An 18,198-nucleotide genomic window follows, 5' to 3' on the forward strand; every position below is an offset into this window, starting at 1 on the left:
TCCACTTCTCTTTCCAGTGTGGGTGGAGGCTGGCAGCTCCTCTCCTGGTGGCTCTCTACTCCATTACCTGAGAAACCATATCCACATCACTCTGCACAGGAGAACTTACGGGTGAGGAGGTTCTCGTGCTCACGCTGGCAACATAATATTCTCCCTTTAAACATCAGGTGCATTTAGATTCAATAAGTGCTATGATTAAGATGCTCGGCCAGGTGATTTCACACATAATATCTCATTGAATCCTCCCAATAATGGCACAGGGAATCAAAGCCCAGAGAGTTCAGATGACTTGGCCCAAGTCAACTTGGCGGCAGCCCCTGATCTTGACCCCTGAGTCCAGTGCTCCCTCCAAGTCCCCAGCTATGGTCACTCACTGTGGCCCAGCCACTGCACTTGTGCCCTCGGCACTGTTTTATCAATCCGTGGAGATAAACAAATACATCAGTCTATGGGGACCCATCTTGAGGGGCTCTGAGCAGGTGAAGCCTATGTATCCCCAAAGGGTCCCAGGTGGGGCACCACCAGCCGTGACTTTACTTGCTTTGTTTGTCACAGAGGAGCAGGCACTGAATATGCTGCATCAGCCAGAAGAGCATGTCCTAGAGGATGTCTGTGAGCCCTGCCACTACAAAGTGTGCATTTGCAGCTCCCTGCTCAGCACAGCTACTGAACAACCTGTATTTGAGAATGAAAATGAGAAATCATTGCTAACTGGGGCGCCTAGAATATAATTTTCTCTATATATTTCCCGTTTGTTGTTTTTTAATCTTAAAAAAGAAACACAGTCACAAAGTAAAACATCAAAAATAATTAATCTTATCTACCTTCATATGATCCCACTCAGTTTGGGCTACTGGTTATTTTTAAAAATGATATTTCTATCTTTACCTTAAATAGAAAATCCTATTATCGTCGAGTAATATATCAAGGTCCCAAGGCTACCTTGTCACATTTTACTCTGGTGTAGGAATTGGATTCTTTCCCCATTAAGTCAGAAACAAAGAGTTGGGTTACACATATATTTTCAAATTTTGTTCGGGGTCAAGTTATAATCATTGTGCTTACCTGGAAGTTTAGTGGTATAACATAAGGTAATACTGCGAATGATTTCTTCAGTCGATTTCAGAAAATAAAGAAGCTATTTTCATCAAAAAAAAAAAGTTACTATTTTTGCCTCTGCTGTCAGAGATGACAGTGTCTGTAGTGTTTAAAGAGGCATGTTTTGGAGTTGGGAAGACCTAAATTTGTATCTGGGTTCTTCTAGTTTACTAGCTCTGTAACTTGGGTCCTTTGATTACCTTCCAAGTGTCAGATTGACATCAATTGAATGAAGATAATGAAAATGTTTGCCCCTGAGCCCATAAGGAGGGCTGATGAAACAAGATAATGTAAGTAAAACATGAGCAGAATGCCTGCATTACTAAGGAAATGCTAAAAATAATGTGAGGTGCTATTATCACGGTTACTAATCAGAGTCCGTGTGGGGGGTGTGGTTAAGCAATGACTCTGGCACCAGATTGTCTGCATTTAATCTCACTTCCCCTATTTATTATCTACATGAACTTGAACAAATTACTTCTCTGCGCCTCAGTTTCCTCTGTAAAATGAAGACTCATAGCATCTACCTCATAGGGTTGTGAGGATTAAATAGTCAATATAAGTAAATCACTTAACAGCACTGTCCAATAGAACTTCCTGTGATTATGGGAATATTCTAAACCTACACAGTCCAATATAATAGCCACTAATCACAGAGAGTTATTGCGTACCTGAAATGTAGCTGGTATAATTAAGGAGTGAATTTTAAATTTAATTTAATTTAATCTAATTTAATTAATTTAAATTCAAATAGCCACCTGTGGCGACCATATTAGACTGTGCAGACTTAGAACATCGCCTGACGACCAAAAAACCATTCGTTTTATGTAGTAAATGCTAAACCAAGTGAGTTAGCTAGAAGCAGCGGTGGTGCTGGTGCTGGTGAGCACAGTTCACAAATAAGAAACTACTTATTACCAGCAAGGCTAGAGAGGAGAAAAAAAATTTATTTTCCAGTAATACATGTAATACATTATTGATGGCACTTGAAGGAAGGGCCACGAGGTGAAATAATAAATTGTGTGAATTATATTGCCACTGAAATTCATTCTTCCTCAAACTTTTTCCTTCATTTCAGTTTCAGTATTGAACACGGTTACGCATATTATAAAGCATATACTCCACGGGAAAGATCGTGTGATTTCCTAAAAAGTAATTGCTTCCAAAAGTTTACATGTATGTGTATGCGCACCCACCAGTAACTTTCTCGTTCAAAAAAGAATCAAAATAGCGACTCATTATTGGGAAGTAGTATAAAAGACAAGAACTTGGTATGTCCATATTGGTGAATGCTGTTTAACTTGGAAAAGCATCATATTTCATGTCAATACTTAAAACCAGATATTTTCAATGGGATACTGAAAACAATTAGGGCCATCAAACACGTGGAAGAGATTTTGATGTCATGAAGGATGACCCACACTTTAGTCTTTTGTCTGGCTCTTCTCTGGAGTACACAGAAAAGTTTCTTCCTGAACGAATCTTCTCTGGATTGCTCAAGGATCCCTCTATTTAACTTTTTATAAGAGCGAGACAATCAGAAACAGAACTACAATGATATGAATTATTTTCACAGCATTAAAGAAAAGGGAACAGTGCAGATTCCTTAAAGAATTGGATTTGGGCATTTTCATCATGATGGTCTTCTCAGCATTTGGCAGGTATCACAGCATGGTGCCTCACTTAAGTCAACACATGCTGTGAAAATACTATGTGTACGTTCCATTTTCCTCAAAAGAAGGGAGGAAAATATCTCCACTTAATTTTCCTAAACAGAAAACAGTGATGTTAAAGGTTAGGCAGGCTTCTATACTTGGTTTGGTTTGAGTCTTTTGGGTTCATTATCATCTCAGTAGTCAGGCAAGGGAAATTTACATTCTGGGTGCAGGAGATGCATGTCAGGAAAGGGAAACTGAGTCTTTGTCAACTGCAAAAGCAACACTCTACAACGTGAGAAGAGACCTCTCCTCTCAGCCCCCGACCTCTCCCCGGCCTCCTGCCCGCTCAGGATCAGGGAAGCCCGGGCAAGTATTTACATGCCCGTGGCAGCAGCTCGATGCAAAAATAACATCTAAACCGAAACTGGTTAGGCATGATGCATGAAGTTATGTGAGAAGGCTTAATCTTCAAATCATGGCCAGATCTAAAGCCCACCAATGAAGGGCTAAGCACAGGGGCCAGCCTTTCAAACATTAAGTTTCCCAAGCAGTGTCAAAAATGACCTGGAATCTTTCTGTTGAGCTAGTCTTACCATATGGAAATGACTCTTCAGCTGGAGCCCATGGGTGGGAGGAGGTCCATCAAAAGACCTTCGGACTCTGTAATGAATCCCCTAAAGCCACATGTGAGATGTGTATGTGTCTTGTATTTGTCACTGTGTGTATCTGTGTTGGGGAAGGGTCAGTAGCTATTACTAGATTTTTTTTTTATGTATATATATAAAGGGCTTCTGTCCCTACTTGTAATAGCATTCCATGAATACAGCAGATGATTCCAAAATATTTCCCCCTCTGAAAGTAAAGTGATCAGAATTTTTTTAACAGTAGCATCTCTGAAGCAGCCCCTACTTTCTCCATTTCAGACAGTTTTTTTTTTTTTTTTTATGATAGTCACAGAGAGAGAGAGAGAAAGAGGCAGAGACACAGGCAGAGGGAGAAGCAGGCTCCATGCACCGGGAGCCTGATGTGGGATTCGATCCCGGGTCTCCAGGATCGCGCCCTGGGCCAAAGGCAGGCGCTAAACCGCTGCGCCACCCAGGGATCCCTTCAGACAGTTTTTGCAAACATTATCTTTATCTTATATTTTTAAAAATCTGAAAGTGTTCTGAAATTTTTTTCCAACTTAGGAAAAATACGTTGGCCACACTTGAGATTAAACCAAGAGTACTCAGAGTAGTCTAATAATGCACTTCTGTATTTCTAACATCTATATCGATGGAGTCAGGACATCTGGGAAGAAAGTGAAAATTTCAGCCTGTCTTCTAAAATGTTTTGTCTGCATCAAAGATTTTCAACTGGGGAGCAGTTTTCTAAGTTGGTTCCTAGAAATCAGCAGGAGTGCTTAAACTAAACTTATTATAGGCTCTGCCTGAGATTCTGAATTAATTGCTTGGGAGTGGGCCTAGACCTCCATGATTTTAAAGTTTCCCAGTGGGCTCTGTGTGCATGGAAGGCTGAAGACCACCGGTGAAGCACTGGACACACTGCTTGGCATACGATCCATGCTCTCTTGGTGACACCTGCTGCGGTCACCACCACGATCATTGTCTGCTCCACCCCTGATCCCTCTGACCCCTGTGCTGCCCCCATCCCACCCAGCAGACATTAATTTGAATGTAATAAACAAGGAGAATTGGCTGCAATTTTCATTTTTCTCATAGATTTTTAAAATCCCACAGACATAAATTTAGACACAAACTGTGTCTTAAAGGTAAAGCCATAAAGATTTATTCTTTACTGTAATCAGTAAGTGAGAGTTTTTTCTCTGGGAATTGTCCTTCCTCTTTGCCTCTGTTCATAAGAAAGGCTCACTTCCATCTGATTTTTTTCTACAGTATATTCTGCTTAAAGAAATAGGGTATGGTAATGGCTGAGTTGTTACATGGGAAACTCAGTCAAGAAATTCCATAATTAAGCAGTTCATCTAATTTCACAAGTATTTATTTGCTGGGCACTGGCTAGATACGGGAGTTGAAAGTGCACTAAAATATAAGATGAGTAAAACAAACTACCTTGAGCTCTGCTATTCCAAACACAGTATGAGCTATCAAGTATGGAGCTTTTGCCTTGTGCCCTACAGTGTGTTTGTTGCTTTATATGCATTATCTCATTCTACCCTTTTCTTATGAGGTAAGAACTATTATTATTATCTTGTTCCCAAGTTATGTGAAGCTTATACAGATCCATCCAGCCAGCACACATAGCTCCAAAACAAACAACAACAACAACAAAAAAAAACCCATAGTCACATGGCTGTTTTCCAGCTCATTGTGTGATGTGGAGAAAGCATACCTACCATTCCTGGCACCTAGTATACACAGTCTAAGAGTAAATAATAATAGCATTTCACATCGATGACCCCATAGGAACATCAGTCCAGTCTCTGAGACAGGAAACCTGAATCTCAGAAAAGTTGAGTAGGTCACCCAAGGCCCCACTACTAGTTAAGTGCTGAATTGACATTGAACTCTGGCCGCCTCATGAGATGCTTTGCCAAATACCCAATATTTCTGAGACTTGTCATAGATAAACTAGCCAACAAACGGCCTTACATTCTCCTGGACTCAGATGTAACTGCAGATGAGAAGTTGTTTTTTGTTTTTGTTTTTTTTTTTCTGCCTATTTTAGTGTTCAGATTCCTTTTCTTCAAGTTCCACGGTGATACTCCCTCATTGGCCTAATGAGGGCCATACTTTTCTTTCTAGTGTGACTAAAAGTAAGAAGGATCAGGCCCCCTGGAGCATTCTCTTCCTCTTGAACTCAGGAATCCCCCGTATCCTGGCAGAAAATTTGAGTCCTGTCCAGAAGCAGAGTTTGCCTGGCCACCCTCACCATGGAAATGTGTTGCTACACCAAATGCACTTCCACCTCCTGCTGATAAAGAGCAGCTGGTGGTCACGGCTATTAACCTGAGCTCTAATTAGGGTGGTTTTTATAATGAGGAAAAGAGTGTGATTCTAATTAGTAATTTTCCATCTTTGTCTCAATAGGTATCCCCCAGTCAAAGCAATCAGCTATCCTCATCACACTGGTTCCTTCGCCAAAAAATAACCATTCTGTTAAACCAGCAAAAGTGAAAATGGTTGAGGACACAGGAGAACAGGAAAGGTTTTATGCACTGCTAATGAGCTGCATTCTCCCCGCCCGCCTGCCCCCCCAACTTCTGTCTTAGGTCCGTGGCGCCAAGATGGTTGGTTCTGACATGGTGGTGACAGTTGAGTTCACCAATCCCCTGAAAGAAACTCTGCGGAATGTGTGGATACACCTGGATGGTCCTGGAGTGATAAAGCCAATGAGGAAGATGTTCCGGTAAGGAACATCTCAGTGGGGACTGAGAAGGTGACAAGTGATGTGGGATTGTGGGAAGACTTAGTGTCCTCTGTCTTTTCCAAACTTATATCTAACACCCAATGAACATGTCTGCGAAGCTGCCGCCTTCTTATTGGCCATTTCTAGGAGTCCTGGGTTAAAAGTAAGGTTGGTTTGACTGGCACTTCCATCATTTAATCATTAAAACCACCCTAATGAGGTAGGTACCATTATCATCTCCCTTTGGGTAGCAGAGGCTTGAGAGGTGGACTGGTTTGCCCCAAGTTTCATAGCTTACAAGAGAGAGGTACCCAGATTCAGACTCAGGGAAGCTGATTCAGAAACTCAGATTCAAGGGTGTCTGGGTGGCTCAGTCAGTTATGTGTCTGCCTTTGGCTCAGGTCATGATCCTAGGGTCCTGGGATGGAGCCCCAAGTCAAGATCCCCACTCAGCAGGGAGCCTGCTTCCAGGTCCTTTTCCCCCTCTCTCATGCTTGTCTCTCTCTTATGCTCTCTCTCTCTCTTATGCTTGCTCTCTCTCTCTCTCTCTCTCTCAAATAAATAAATAAAATCTTTAAAAAAAAAATAAAGGAAACTGAGTTTCAAGTATTCTACTGCACTATCTCCTCAGGTGTCAATTCTACTAATGTCCATGGAGTACCTACAATGTGTCAGGCAGGATGCTAAAAAATGTCCCTTATCAAGGGCTTTCTCCCAGCCCCGCCTCCCAGATTTCCCTGATTCAAGCACTCTACAACTGTTGTTTTCAGGAGAATAAAGAGAAGCCTGGGGCATCCTGGGTGGCTCAGTGATTTAGCACCACCTTCAGCCCAGGGCATGGTCCTGGAGACCCAGGATCGAGTCCTGCATCGGGGTCCCTGCATGGAGCCTGCTTCTCCCTCTGCCTGTGTCTCTGCTTCTCTCTCTCTCTCTCTGTTTCTCATGAATAAATAGATAAAATCTTTAAAAAAAAAAAAGGAGCCTAAAGACTTGCAAACTTGGTTCTCTATTTAGGGGACCAACGACTGCCTCAGACTCTGTGATAATATGAATGAGACTGCTTCCTCCACACCTAGCACCATCACATTGTGCCCTGCAGTTTCCTAGCTTCTGTGACTTCTGCTGACAAAGAGTGTCACCCAGCAAGATAGCCCATTCCACAGTTAGGTAGCTCTCCTTGTTAGAAAACAATTCTACCTTTTTTAAAATATTTTTATTTATTCATGAGAGACACAGAGAGAGAGGCAGAGACATAAGCAGAGGGAGAAGCAGGCTCCCCCCTGGGAGGAGGGAGCCCATTGTGGGACTTGATTCCAGGACCTGGGATCACAACCTGAGTCGAAGACAGATGCTCAACTGCTGAGCCACCCAGGTGTACCTTTTGATCCCACCCAGAGATCCTAATTCTGCCATTTGGATCAGCACAGGATAAAGCTCATCTCTTTTCCGTCTGGTGCCTTGCAAATGTTTGCAAACAACTGTCACATCTTCTCTATACCTCTCCTGACCTCTAATGTGTCTTTAGCTTCCCCTCCTCCCCCACATACTCTAGTTTGTCAGTGCGCTCCTTAAAGTGTGACACCCAGAATGGATCCCAATCTTTGAGGCTTAATACTTTCATTTCTACCACAAATAAATCCCTGTCAGCATCAATCAATCTAGCATATTTCCTGTGGGGGTGAACTTCTGAAACATAGAAGGGGAGGTGGATGGGCTGCAGAAAATGCTGGATGACCAGCTATGTTAGGAATCTCCCTAATGCCCTTTCTGGAAGCTACCTCCTCTGAATCTGTGGGACCAGGCCAAAGCCTACTTCCCCCCTTATGGGATGTCTTTAAAGAACAATTTGCCCACTAAGTGCTCTCTGCATTTCTTTCAAATTACAGTGCTCACAGCTTCTGCAATCCCATTGTCTAAGAGACTCCTGCTGCCAGTGAATGCCATAAACAACAGAGAAAATAATTCGAGTGCTTTTTAAAAAATGCAAGCACAAAACATAACCCTTCCTGTGCTAATAGGAAAGTTGCAAGAAAAAAAGAATTAAATTAGAAATCATCCTTAGTGAGAGGGAGAGGTCAGCAGTGGTAGCCCTGCTTTCGTCATAAACGACAGCCTCACTCACCCCTTCTCGCACCTTCCCACTTGAATCAGATGCGAGAATCATTCAGGCAAAGTGAAACACGTTTCTTCTTCAAAACAACCCCCCGCTGCATCCAATTTTTCCTTCTCAAATGGTAACCCCAGAAGCCTCATCTGAGGGTATTGGAACCTCCTGCTACCTGTACACTTTGGCTGTGCCAAAAATCCCACCTTGATCACAAGCCAATGCATCAAAAGAGACAATCTGTGTTAGAAGAAAGGTTAGTCCTCACATGGTGCAATGGCCCACCATTTGGGAGGCATAGGGCTCCAAGTGGGTTGAGTGTACAGGGGATTATTGTTAATATCTGACATTGGGATAGGGAGAATTGGAGGGAATCATGGAAAGGATGGAAGAGCCCAGTCCTTACATGGACACAAGGCAAATTCCCCGCCCACACTCTTCCTTAAGGTAGTTACGTCCAACACATTGGTCTATGTCAAATAGGTAACAGACAGAAAGTGAGGTTCTCAATCTCTTATAAGAATCCAGATCCAGGGGGTGGACTTCTCCAATACAAGGAGTAGCTTTATTTCTCGGAGACTGTCAAAAATTGGAAAGAACTTGAGAGAGAAAATATTTGCTATCCAGGGTGGGCTCAGGACTTTGACGATAACTACTACTTTCTCTGTCTCTCCTGACTCTAGCACACACATTCGTATCCAAGACCTGAGCCAGCCAGCACCCACGTCCATATTGTCAGATAATTACAAGCATCCAGGGTACCCTTGGCTGCCAAGATCTGATCTCAGAGTGGCAGATCCATATAACAACTTGGACCCTTAAAAAGAGCAATTGTGTAGAAGCAGAATCATTCACAAGACTAAATTCCTTCCCAGGATACACATCTTGAATAGTCAAGGGATTTGCTACCCCCACATATTCACCCACAATCCTGCCAGGGCCCTAGAAGGCAAGGGGTATCAAACACAAAGCAGGGGGCCTGGAAAGAAGGAACTAGAGAACAGGGAATTGAACTAGAAATGAGGAAAGCAGTGTTGTTTCACTCCTTGCTCAGGGGATGAGCCAACTGTGCTCCGAGATGCTTTACCTTCCTGCCTTCTGCCACCACCTCCCACCTATTTCAGATTCTTGAATGTGCTGCCCCCACAGACTCTCAGCTTTCAAGTTTCTGCACTTGATAATTCCAGAACATCAAATAATTCATCTTCTAGATTCATTTATCTCTTTAAAAAATGATCAGGTTCAGTAAGTTATTCCAAGAGGAAAATTCCCCGACTTTGTGATTTTGTTTTAAATTTTGAGTTTCTCAAAGTAGGACAGAAGCTGAGGGCTAGACACATGGAGAACAACCCATAGATAGTTGCAGTTTATTGTAATAATAATCCCATTTGCCTGCATGCATTCAAGATGATAAATGGCCAGCGTATCTTGATAGCTCAGCACATTAACTGAGAACCATTTATCACTACATCTATCCCCAGGCAAATAGGATTATTCCAGTATTACTCCACTTAGCAATATGGGTGAGTGATTCTTTTCTCTTTCTGTACATATTTCTCTATAAGTCAATGCATACTTAGACATGCATGTATATCTTCACGCATGAGTATCTTTGTGTGATACTCTTAAATAGACATCTATACACGTATGAGATGAATGTATGAATATCATTGTGGGGCCAAGTTTATGAGTAAGAGCCAATAACAAATGAAGCTCAGGGATTATAGTTTCTATTTGAAGTAGTCACCTGCATTACATGGCCCCAGGCCAGATCCTTAAGTAAGACAACTATTTTGCAAAGTGTTTCTGATTGATCACTTGGGGAAACCAGGGAAGAAAGAATGAATGGATCAGAGTAAAAATAACCCAGCTCTTGAGAAATAAATGTCTTAAAACATGTATTCATGTTGAATTAATCACTGTAAATTAAGGATAGAGAATTGTTTCTCTGCAAACAGGCAGGAGGAACTTACATTCCTAGTTGCTTTGCAGAGAGTTCAGGCAGAGGAAGCAACAACCACAAAGATGATTGTGGTAATAATCATAATTAGAGCAACAATGACAGTGATACATATCTAAACAACACTTGGCACTTGCTATATTTTACCATGCTCCTAAATGCTGTACAAATAGTAATTCACCCCACGCTCTCCACAGTCTATCCAAAATTCTATAGTGTCTGCCTTTTATAGGTGAGGAAACCCATGGTGAGGTCAATGTTTTTCAAACCTTGAATCATAAAATCAACTTACTGAGTTTGAAAAATACCTATATAGGTTATGTGTGTGTGCTTTTCGTTCAATTTGGCCTTTATATAATGGACAAAAATAATTTACAGAACCACATTTATAAAGAACAGAAGAAATTTATAAAGAAAAGAATTATTAAGTACCAAATTAATGGAGACATTTAGACCAGCAGTGGCCGTGTCAATGTCTGGAGCAGTTCCACAGACAGGAGTCCCCAAGGCTTTAGATGCCTTTCCCAATTCACTGGGCATAGATATAAGAGTTTGAAAGGGAATTCAATACAGTGTCTAGATTTCTAAGATTTGGGGCATTTCCCCTCCCTATCCCAGAGGACATACACCCATGGACAGCTAAAATACATGTTGTTTTAGCTCTATTTGAGGAAATTCTGGGTTCTAACTTTACATAGAATAGGTCAAGCACAGGTATATAGCCCTGTATTTCTCCCTGCACTTTGGCTGTTGTTTAAAGTAATGCGTGGGATGCCTGGGTGGCTCAGTGGTTGAGCATCTGCCTTCAGCTCAGGGTGTGATCCCAGGACCCGGGGACTGAGTCCCACATCGGGCTCCCTGCAGGGACCTTGATTCTCCCTCTGCCTATGTCTCTGTCTCTCTCTGTCTCTCATGAATAAATAAATAAAATCTCTAAAAATAAATAAATAAAAATAAGTAAAGTGATCTCTATGGCCCTGGCACCCAAAGACTAAGGCCTGTGAATCACTCCAGACTTTCTTTGGCAGTTCCCCTTCCTTGTAACCACTTCTAACAGCACCTCAGCCTGGAGCTACAACACCCCCAGCTCCTTTGGTCCCTCAGTCCCTCCACAGTACTTGTAGGAAGTGCCCTCCACTAGGGATGTATTCACAGAATTCCTCTACACAGCATGTTCCTCATTTCTGAGCATGAACATAATCTTCATGTCCCCCAGCACATCTTTATTCTTCCATGGTCGGGCCATCAGGCTGTGACCATGGAAGATTCCATAAGCCTCCTTAGGATCTCATCTTCCTCGCTTGTAAATGAGGTAGCTGGACTAAGTGATTCCTAAATCCTTTCTAATTCTGATGAGCTGTGCCTCAACAATCCCATGAAAACAGGTCCCTTTCTGTCTCAGACACTCATTATGGTCTCCCTTCATCTACCTAATGCTCTCCCAGAGAAGCACTAGCCCAGAATCCCCCACAAGGCCACCTAGCACATGCCCTCCCTGCAGATCAGAGAGCAGAGACCAGGAATCCTCCACAAACAACACTGTAAGAAGCTCTTAGTACTGAATAAAAGGGCATCCTGCTTATTAAAAACAAAGCAAGCACAATGGCCAGAAAAGTCATCTTCATGGAGTCTATAGTGTGAAACACAGTATACAGTGGTAGAAAGAGCATGGATTTGGGAATCAGAACTACCTGGGTCCAAATCTCGTCTCTCCTGGTTCACAACTGCGTGATCTTAGAAAAACTGCTTCATTTGTTTATCCCTCCATTTTTCTTGACTATTCAGTGTCTCACATAATACTTGCCTCAAGGGACTATCATGCATGTAAAACTTGCACGTAACTTCCTCTTGAAGCTTCCATAGAGTGATATAAGTGAAGCACTCCAGAGAAGTCTTAATATCCCCAACCCTGATTGATCTCAGACATTCAGTAGGAGTCAGCTTGCCCATGAAGCTTAGGAAAACCTCAGAGTATAGGCTGCAGAGGAAGAGGAGAATACCAGAACCATTAAAGGCCAGTCCTATTATCAGGATGGAGACAAGTGAGTCACAAAAAGGTGCATGGGCAAAGGGACCCAATTTGGTGGTTAAACAGGATTATGAATTATAGAACATATATAGAACATATATAGAATGAAATATAGAACATATAGAATTATAGATCTTGGGCCTGGGAGCAAGGTCTATCCCAAGGGGATTGGCAAGAACTAATTAGAATATCAGGACCTCAGGAAAGGCAGCTGGGGTTTCAGATAGGAGTCTAATCCAGGAGGGAACCAGCGTGGCCCAAAATGAGCCAGGAGAGACCAGTCACATCCATGAGGCTACTGTGGAGGGTAGGGGACAAGCTAGACTTCAATGGACTCATGGCTGGTGGAAGGCTCAGCCCAAGTTCACCACACATCAGCTGCATCACATCTACTGGGTGGCCAGTAGTTGATGCATCCAAGTGGAAGGAACTGGCACATCTCTATTCTAACTACAATCAACTGAGAGAAAGAAAGCATGTGACTCAGGCAGGGGTTCTCACTGCTTCCTGATCAAGGTGGGGAATTGGATCTGCCTCTCTGGAGAGTAAAACCTTTCCTCTCCTTTCCATCCTTTCAGTGAAATCCAGCCCAGCGCCACCATACAATGGGAAGAAGTGTGTCGACCCTGGGTGTCTGGCCCTCGGAAGCTGATAGCCAGCATGACGAGTGACTCCCTGAGACACGTGTATGGCGAGCTGAATTTGCAGATTCAGAGACGACCTTCTGCATAAATGCATAGGGGGCTGAGTTGGACCTGGGCAGTGGGCTTCTTGTAGTCTTGGCCAAGGAAATTCTAATGCAAAAAAATAGCTCTTGCTTTATCTTAGTTGTGAAGACCCAGCCAGGACTACACAGGGCCCCACAATGGAGATGCCACATATTTCAAAAACTACTTTTCGGTGTGACTATTCAACATGGAAGTTAGTTTTTAATCATTCCACCTTCCAAGGATTCTGAGCATTAGCTTTAATTAAGCTCTAATTAAGTTCTCATAGCTCATAAGAGTAAAAGTCATCATTTATCATCACAAATGGCTGCAGCTCCAAATATCAGAGGACTTTCCTTAACAAGGGGATTTGCTCAATACCTGGCCCCATGTAAAACAAGACTCTGATCTCCCACTCAGCCTTTTGGAGGTAATATACTCCCCAAAAGGGAGAGAAGCACATGATTTGGGCCCTAGAATTCTATTCCCCTTTTTTTGGAATCAGGGTCTATGCTCTAGGGTCAGAATATTTTTCCCAGGTATTGAGAACAACATCATTTTTCTTCTTGGCAAAGCCAGGGCAAGATCTTTCATCTTGCACCTGCGGCAAAGCAACTGCCTGCCAAATTTCACAGATTTACCTTGTGAGAAGATGTGGCCCCATATTAACAAATTGCATTTGTGGGAAACTTAATCACCTAAGAGGAGATAAGATAGCAGGTGCAATACTCAGATCTATTAAATAATGTAGTTTTATGGTGTGTTCTATAGGAGGTGTCACACTGTGGCCTGATCAGCAGGAACCAATATCCTTTACTTTAACACTTTTGGGGCCACAGGACTCGAAAGTAACAAGGCTGACATGGGACAGGAAAAATGAAGAATTAGTCTCTTTATTATTAGTGATTATACTTCATCTGTCTTTCTGGGATCCTCTCTTTCATACAATGATGCCAGCCCAGGTACCTTTTTAGAGATAGAAAAGCCCTGTGAGTTGGAGAATCTGGCAGATTTAGTAGCCAGACATGTGGAACGATGGGCAGCCACTAATTCCCTATTGTCCTTCATATCACTCATGTTGAGACCTCAGCTCCAGACTCCGATACTAAAAGGTAATATGGACTCCGTGGTGCAAGTAGCCAGTGCTAGCACAGACAGGATGACAGAGGATGCTGACAAGGTTCCAACAGCCAAGGCTACCTGCTATTTGCAAGGCTGATTTATGATCAAAATTATCTATCGATATGCCTTGGGTATGATTCTTAGAGAAAACAAAAACAAAGTGGAAAAAGCTAGAATGGAATTCTCTGATCTACATAACCACATTTCTAAGCCCTTGAGTTGGTTCTGGGCACCAGGGATCCATGAGGGTGGGTGGTCACCTCCTTACGTGCATCATACCTAATTTCATTAAGTAATTAATAATTCCAGCATTTGCCAAGCCTTCCAATACTCAATTTTAAAATGAAATGCATTTTGCTATACTATTAAACTGGCTTAATGTAGTATATCCTTATTAACTAGAATGTAATCAAAGCTTCAAATAAAGTTAATGTGATTGTGTTTGCATCTGCATAGAAGTGAACACTTTTAATTTTTATTACAACACATTACCAAGCACAGGTGCTCAAGAAACCAGCCTTCCTTAGCAGTAGATGACCCACCCTGGCTAGGAAAGCAAGCATTTTCCCTTTAAAGGAAATGACTTTAATAGGTACTCATGCACAGTTAGCTATCCTCACTGCTCTCTTTACATTTTACTAACTACATTCATCAAAGGAGGAAGTGTATATATTTAGTTCAAAAACAGCTTCCAGAAACTGCAAAAGCTCTGTAGATACTTCATGAATGATCTCACGAATCATTATAGTTAATCAGTAGACCAACTAGCGTGGATACCTATCACAATGAAAACATTTTGTGGTCTTAGAACAGGGATGGAAAATACATGGCAAGTGTGTATGGGAGATCCTACATTCATGGCAATACCACTGAACAACTGCTGCTCAGATAGGGCCTCAGAATTCTCCTCACCACAGTACACCAGGCAGCTATTACCAACTGATTTAGAGTTGGCACTCAAAATAAAACCTATTCATCATGCCTAAGAGCCAGCCCATCCCCTCTGACAGCTGGGATTCTACACTGTATAATAATGCTGTGCCTCTAAAAATCATTTTATCAGTGGTAACAAGTAATGAATCTCAGCACCAGGAACTCTGAATTCTAGCTTCTGCCTCTGCTTGTCCTCTATGGTTCTGAACAAATATTTGTGTTTATAGCTTCAATGATCAAAGAAGGGTAATAATACTTACATTTCTACAAGATTCTTCTTGGGATATATGAAGCAAAACTTAACAACAACACATGCAAAACTATCTACAAAAGTAGATAGATGACAGACAATGAGATAGGTAGATGGATGACAGAGAGATAGAAAGAGATTTATGAATATATATATACATATATTTTTTCCAAGTAATTTCACTTCATTAACCTTGTAAAAGAAGTAAAAGCAAACTTCCAGCTAGTTGATAAAGAACCTCAAAAGGTCTAGGAAGCCATGCATCATGACAAATCAAGCTGTGGATGGGAGCCAGCAGTGAAATCAACCCTGAAATCTCTTGTCTCTCAAACTTTTTAAGAATATTGAATTAAAATCAACTTCAAGGCTCTTCATAAAGCTGCAGTATAACAACAAAAATATGTACAAATTTATAATAAGAATATGAAAGGAAATGGAGTTGCCAGTCTTGTTGGCAAAGTCACAAAATTACAGATATAAAGTCATCATTTATGAAAATCTTTCCAATATTAAGTTAATAGTCAACCAACCCAACCATCCATTCATTCATTTCTGTCTACCATCCATCCATCCTTCTACCAGCCAGACAGCCAGATAGCCTTGCAACCACCTATCCACTCTTTATCCCATCCATCTATTGAATTATTCATGCATTAATTAATTAATTAATTGTGCAAGCATGAATTCAACAAGTATTTATTGAACATTAGGCATCATACTAGATTCTAGGAATTCAACAATGAAGAGTCTTATGGTCCCTACCCAGAAAGAACTCACATCCAGAGGAAGCAACAGAATATATAAATAGATAAGGTACAAGGTGATACTATGTTAATAGAGGGATGCCCAGCTTACCATGGGAATAAAGACAAAAAAATACCTGAAAAAGCCTCCCTTAGTATCTCCAATAATGGAAAAGAAATTTAAATTGAATCATGCAAAAAAAGAGCAGGAAGTAAGATAGATATCATTTGACAAAGAAGAGCTCATGTAACAGCCTAGAGAAAAGAAAGAGCATGACCTTTCTGGAGAACTGCATGGCAAGATGGTCAGTGTCCAGCAAGGAGAGTCAGGGCTCTCCATATTCACCATAATGACTCATGAGATCATTCATAAGGTATGTACAGAGATTTCAGTCATAGAAGTGCAGGTATGGGTCAGAGTTGGAGCACTTCCAAGAATGAGAATTTGTGCCTTCTGCCCTGCATTGTGGTGAAAGGCTAATTAGAGACTGCTAATAAAAAATAAACTGGATCAGAGCTAAAAACTATAGTGTGTGGGTCAAGGAGGGAAGAGGCCAAGAGAGTATGGCCTGAGTATGCCTAACTCAGGTCAGTGAGGAAGGTATAAGATTGGGAGCGTGGCCACACTGGGGTCTAGGAATGGGATATGAAATGTAGATACAAGTAGATACAAAGTGAGAAAGGTAGCATGTCAAGGGGAGCTGTCCATTTCAAAGACTGATATAAGTATGTGACAATCTCCTTGAAGTTGAAATTTGAGCAACCAAGCAATTACCGTTCCCAGAGACTGATGAAGACTAGGATCTTATTCCTAGGGCCATTTTCATTTCTGTCTTGAAGGCAAAGCTCTCTCTCAGTACCCATGAGAGCCAACTGCTTCTACAGACACTTCTTTCTACCTTAGGACAAATGTTTCCTTCCATTTTCAGCACTTTGACTCACTTGGACTCAGTTTTACCTTCTTAGTCTCAATAGAAGAATGAAAACAACACAACAAAGACATCTTTTGAGTGTATCTGTCAGAAATCACTCTATTAAAAACAAAAACATGAATAAATGAGAAGAAAAAACAAAGACCTCTGTTGCAGCAGGATGAGTAACTAAGAGTTGTGCTTACCTCAAGTGCCAGGAGTTACACTAAGCATTTTTTATCTCTAAAGACAATGGCCATTTTTAAAAAGATGCATGGTCAGCTTGCTACTGATACAATTAATGGGCTCCCATTAATTTTCACACTAATCATTGTTCTAGGGCTTAAGTAATTATCTAAGCAATGTTTCACCAGCCTGAAACTAATTCACAGATAAGGGGTCCTAATGACTATTTCCTATTAGTAAAAAGCAAGCACCTATAACACAAAAAGGATTCTTTCCTCTTCTTTTTTGGTTTGAGCAAGTTTAGAAAGTGGAAAAAAATATAGCATGGAAAATAATTACAATCAGACTTAGAATTTGTTACCAAAAGGGCATAGATTATAGAATACCATTAAATTGTTGCCACCACTCCACCTTCCCACTCCTCAACTCTAGGCAGTCTCTGTGACTGCTTTGATTGAAGGAATGTGGTAGAAACAATGCTACCAGTTCTAAAGCCCAGGCCTTGAAAGACGGGTAGCTTTCACTTCTTGTCCCTTCAAATCCTCTCCATAGAAAGCCTGAGCTTCCACGTAAAAGCTCAACTACTTTGAGACTGCCATCCTGGAAAAGCTACCTGTTAATGCTCTGGTTAACCATCATAATGAAACTCAGCCTTCCAGCAACCTCTACCAAGGCACCAGACATGATAATAAAGCCATCTTGGGCTCCCCAGTCAGCCATCCACTAGATGAGTACCACCACCATCAAGTGACTTCAGTCACTTAGAGCGAAAGAATGACTCTACCACACCTTGTCCAAATTCCTGACCCACCAAACCATGAGATACGATAAAATGGTTGTTGTTTTAAGTCACTAGATTTGAGGTTGTCTGCAATAGAGTAAGATAAAATCAGACTACTGAGCCCAACAATCTCAGAAAGGAGAGCAATGTACTGATTAAGGCTCTTCTTGTTTTGAGGAAATGCTGTTTTTGAACTTCATCTTTTCTTTCCAAAAAAAACGTAGAATGATGTATAGTTTGTCATTACTCCATATATCTGAGGAGACCTAATATGTTTATTTCCAAGTCTGTGAGTTTAAGTTTGCCAGTTCCTTGAACTCTTCTTTTAAGCTATGGTTTTCTGGGAT

The 18,198-nt window shown here is 41.5% G+C and overlaps 1 protein-coding gene across 2 annotated transcripts in view; it reads left to right on the forward strand.

Moving 5' to 3' along the window:
* Window positions 1-14,505, forward strand: part of F13A1 (coagulation factor XIII A chain) — a 168,559-nt gene extending 154,054 nt beyond the window's left edge. For both annotated transcript variants that reach the window (XM_072814118.1, XM_072814119.1), the window contains exons 15-16: window positions 5,989-6,125; window positions 12,797-14,505. In XM_072814118.1, coding sequence (XP_072670219.1) covers window positions 5,989-6,125; window positions 12,797-12,950 — 291 coding nt within the window. In that variant the 3' untranslated portion in view covers window positions 12,951-14,505. The remainder of the gene's footprint in view (window positions 1-5,988; window positions 6,126-12,796) is intronic.
* Window positions 14,506-18,198: the final 3,693 nt, after the last annotated feature.

Source organism: Canis lupus, chromosome 37, assembly GCF_048164855.1.
Source record: "Canis lupus baileyi chromosome 37, mCanLup2.hap1, whole genome shotgun sequence".
NCBI lineage: Eukaryota > Metazoa > Chordata > Mammalia > Carnivora > Canidae > Canis > Canis lupus.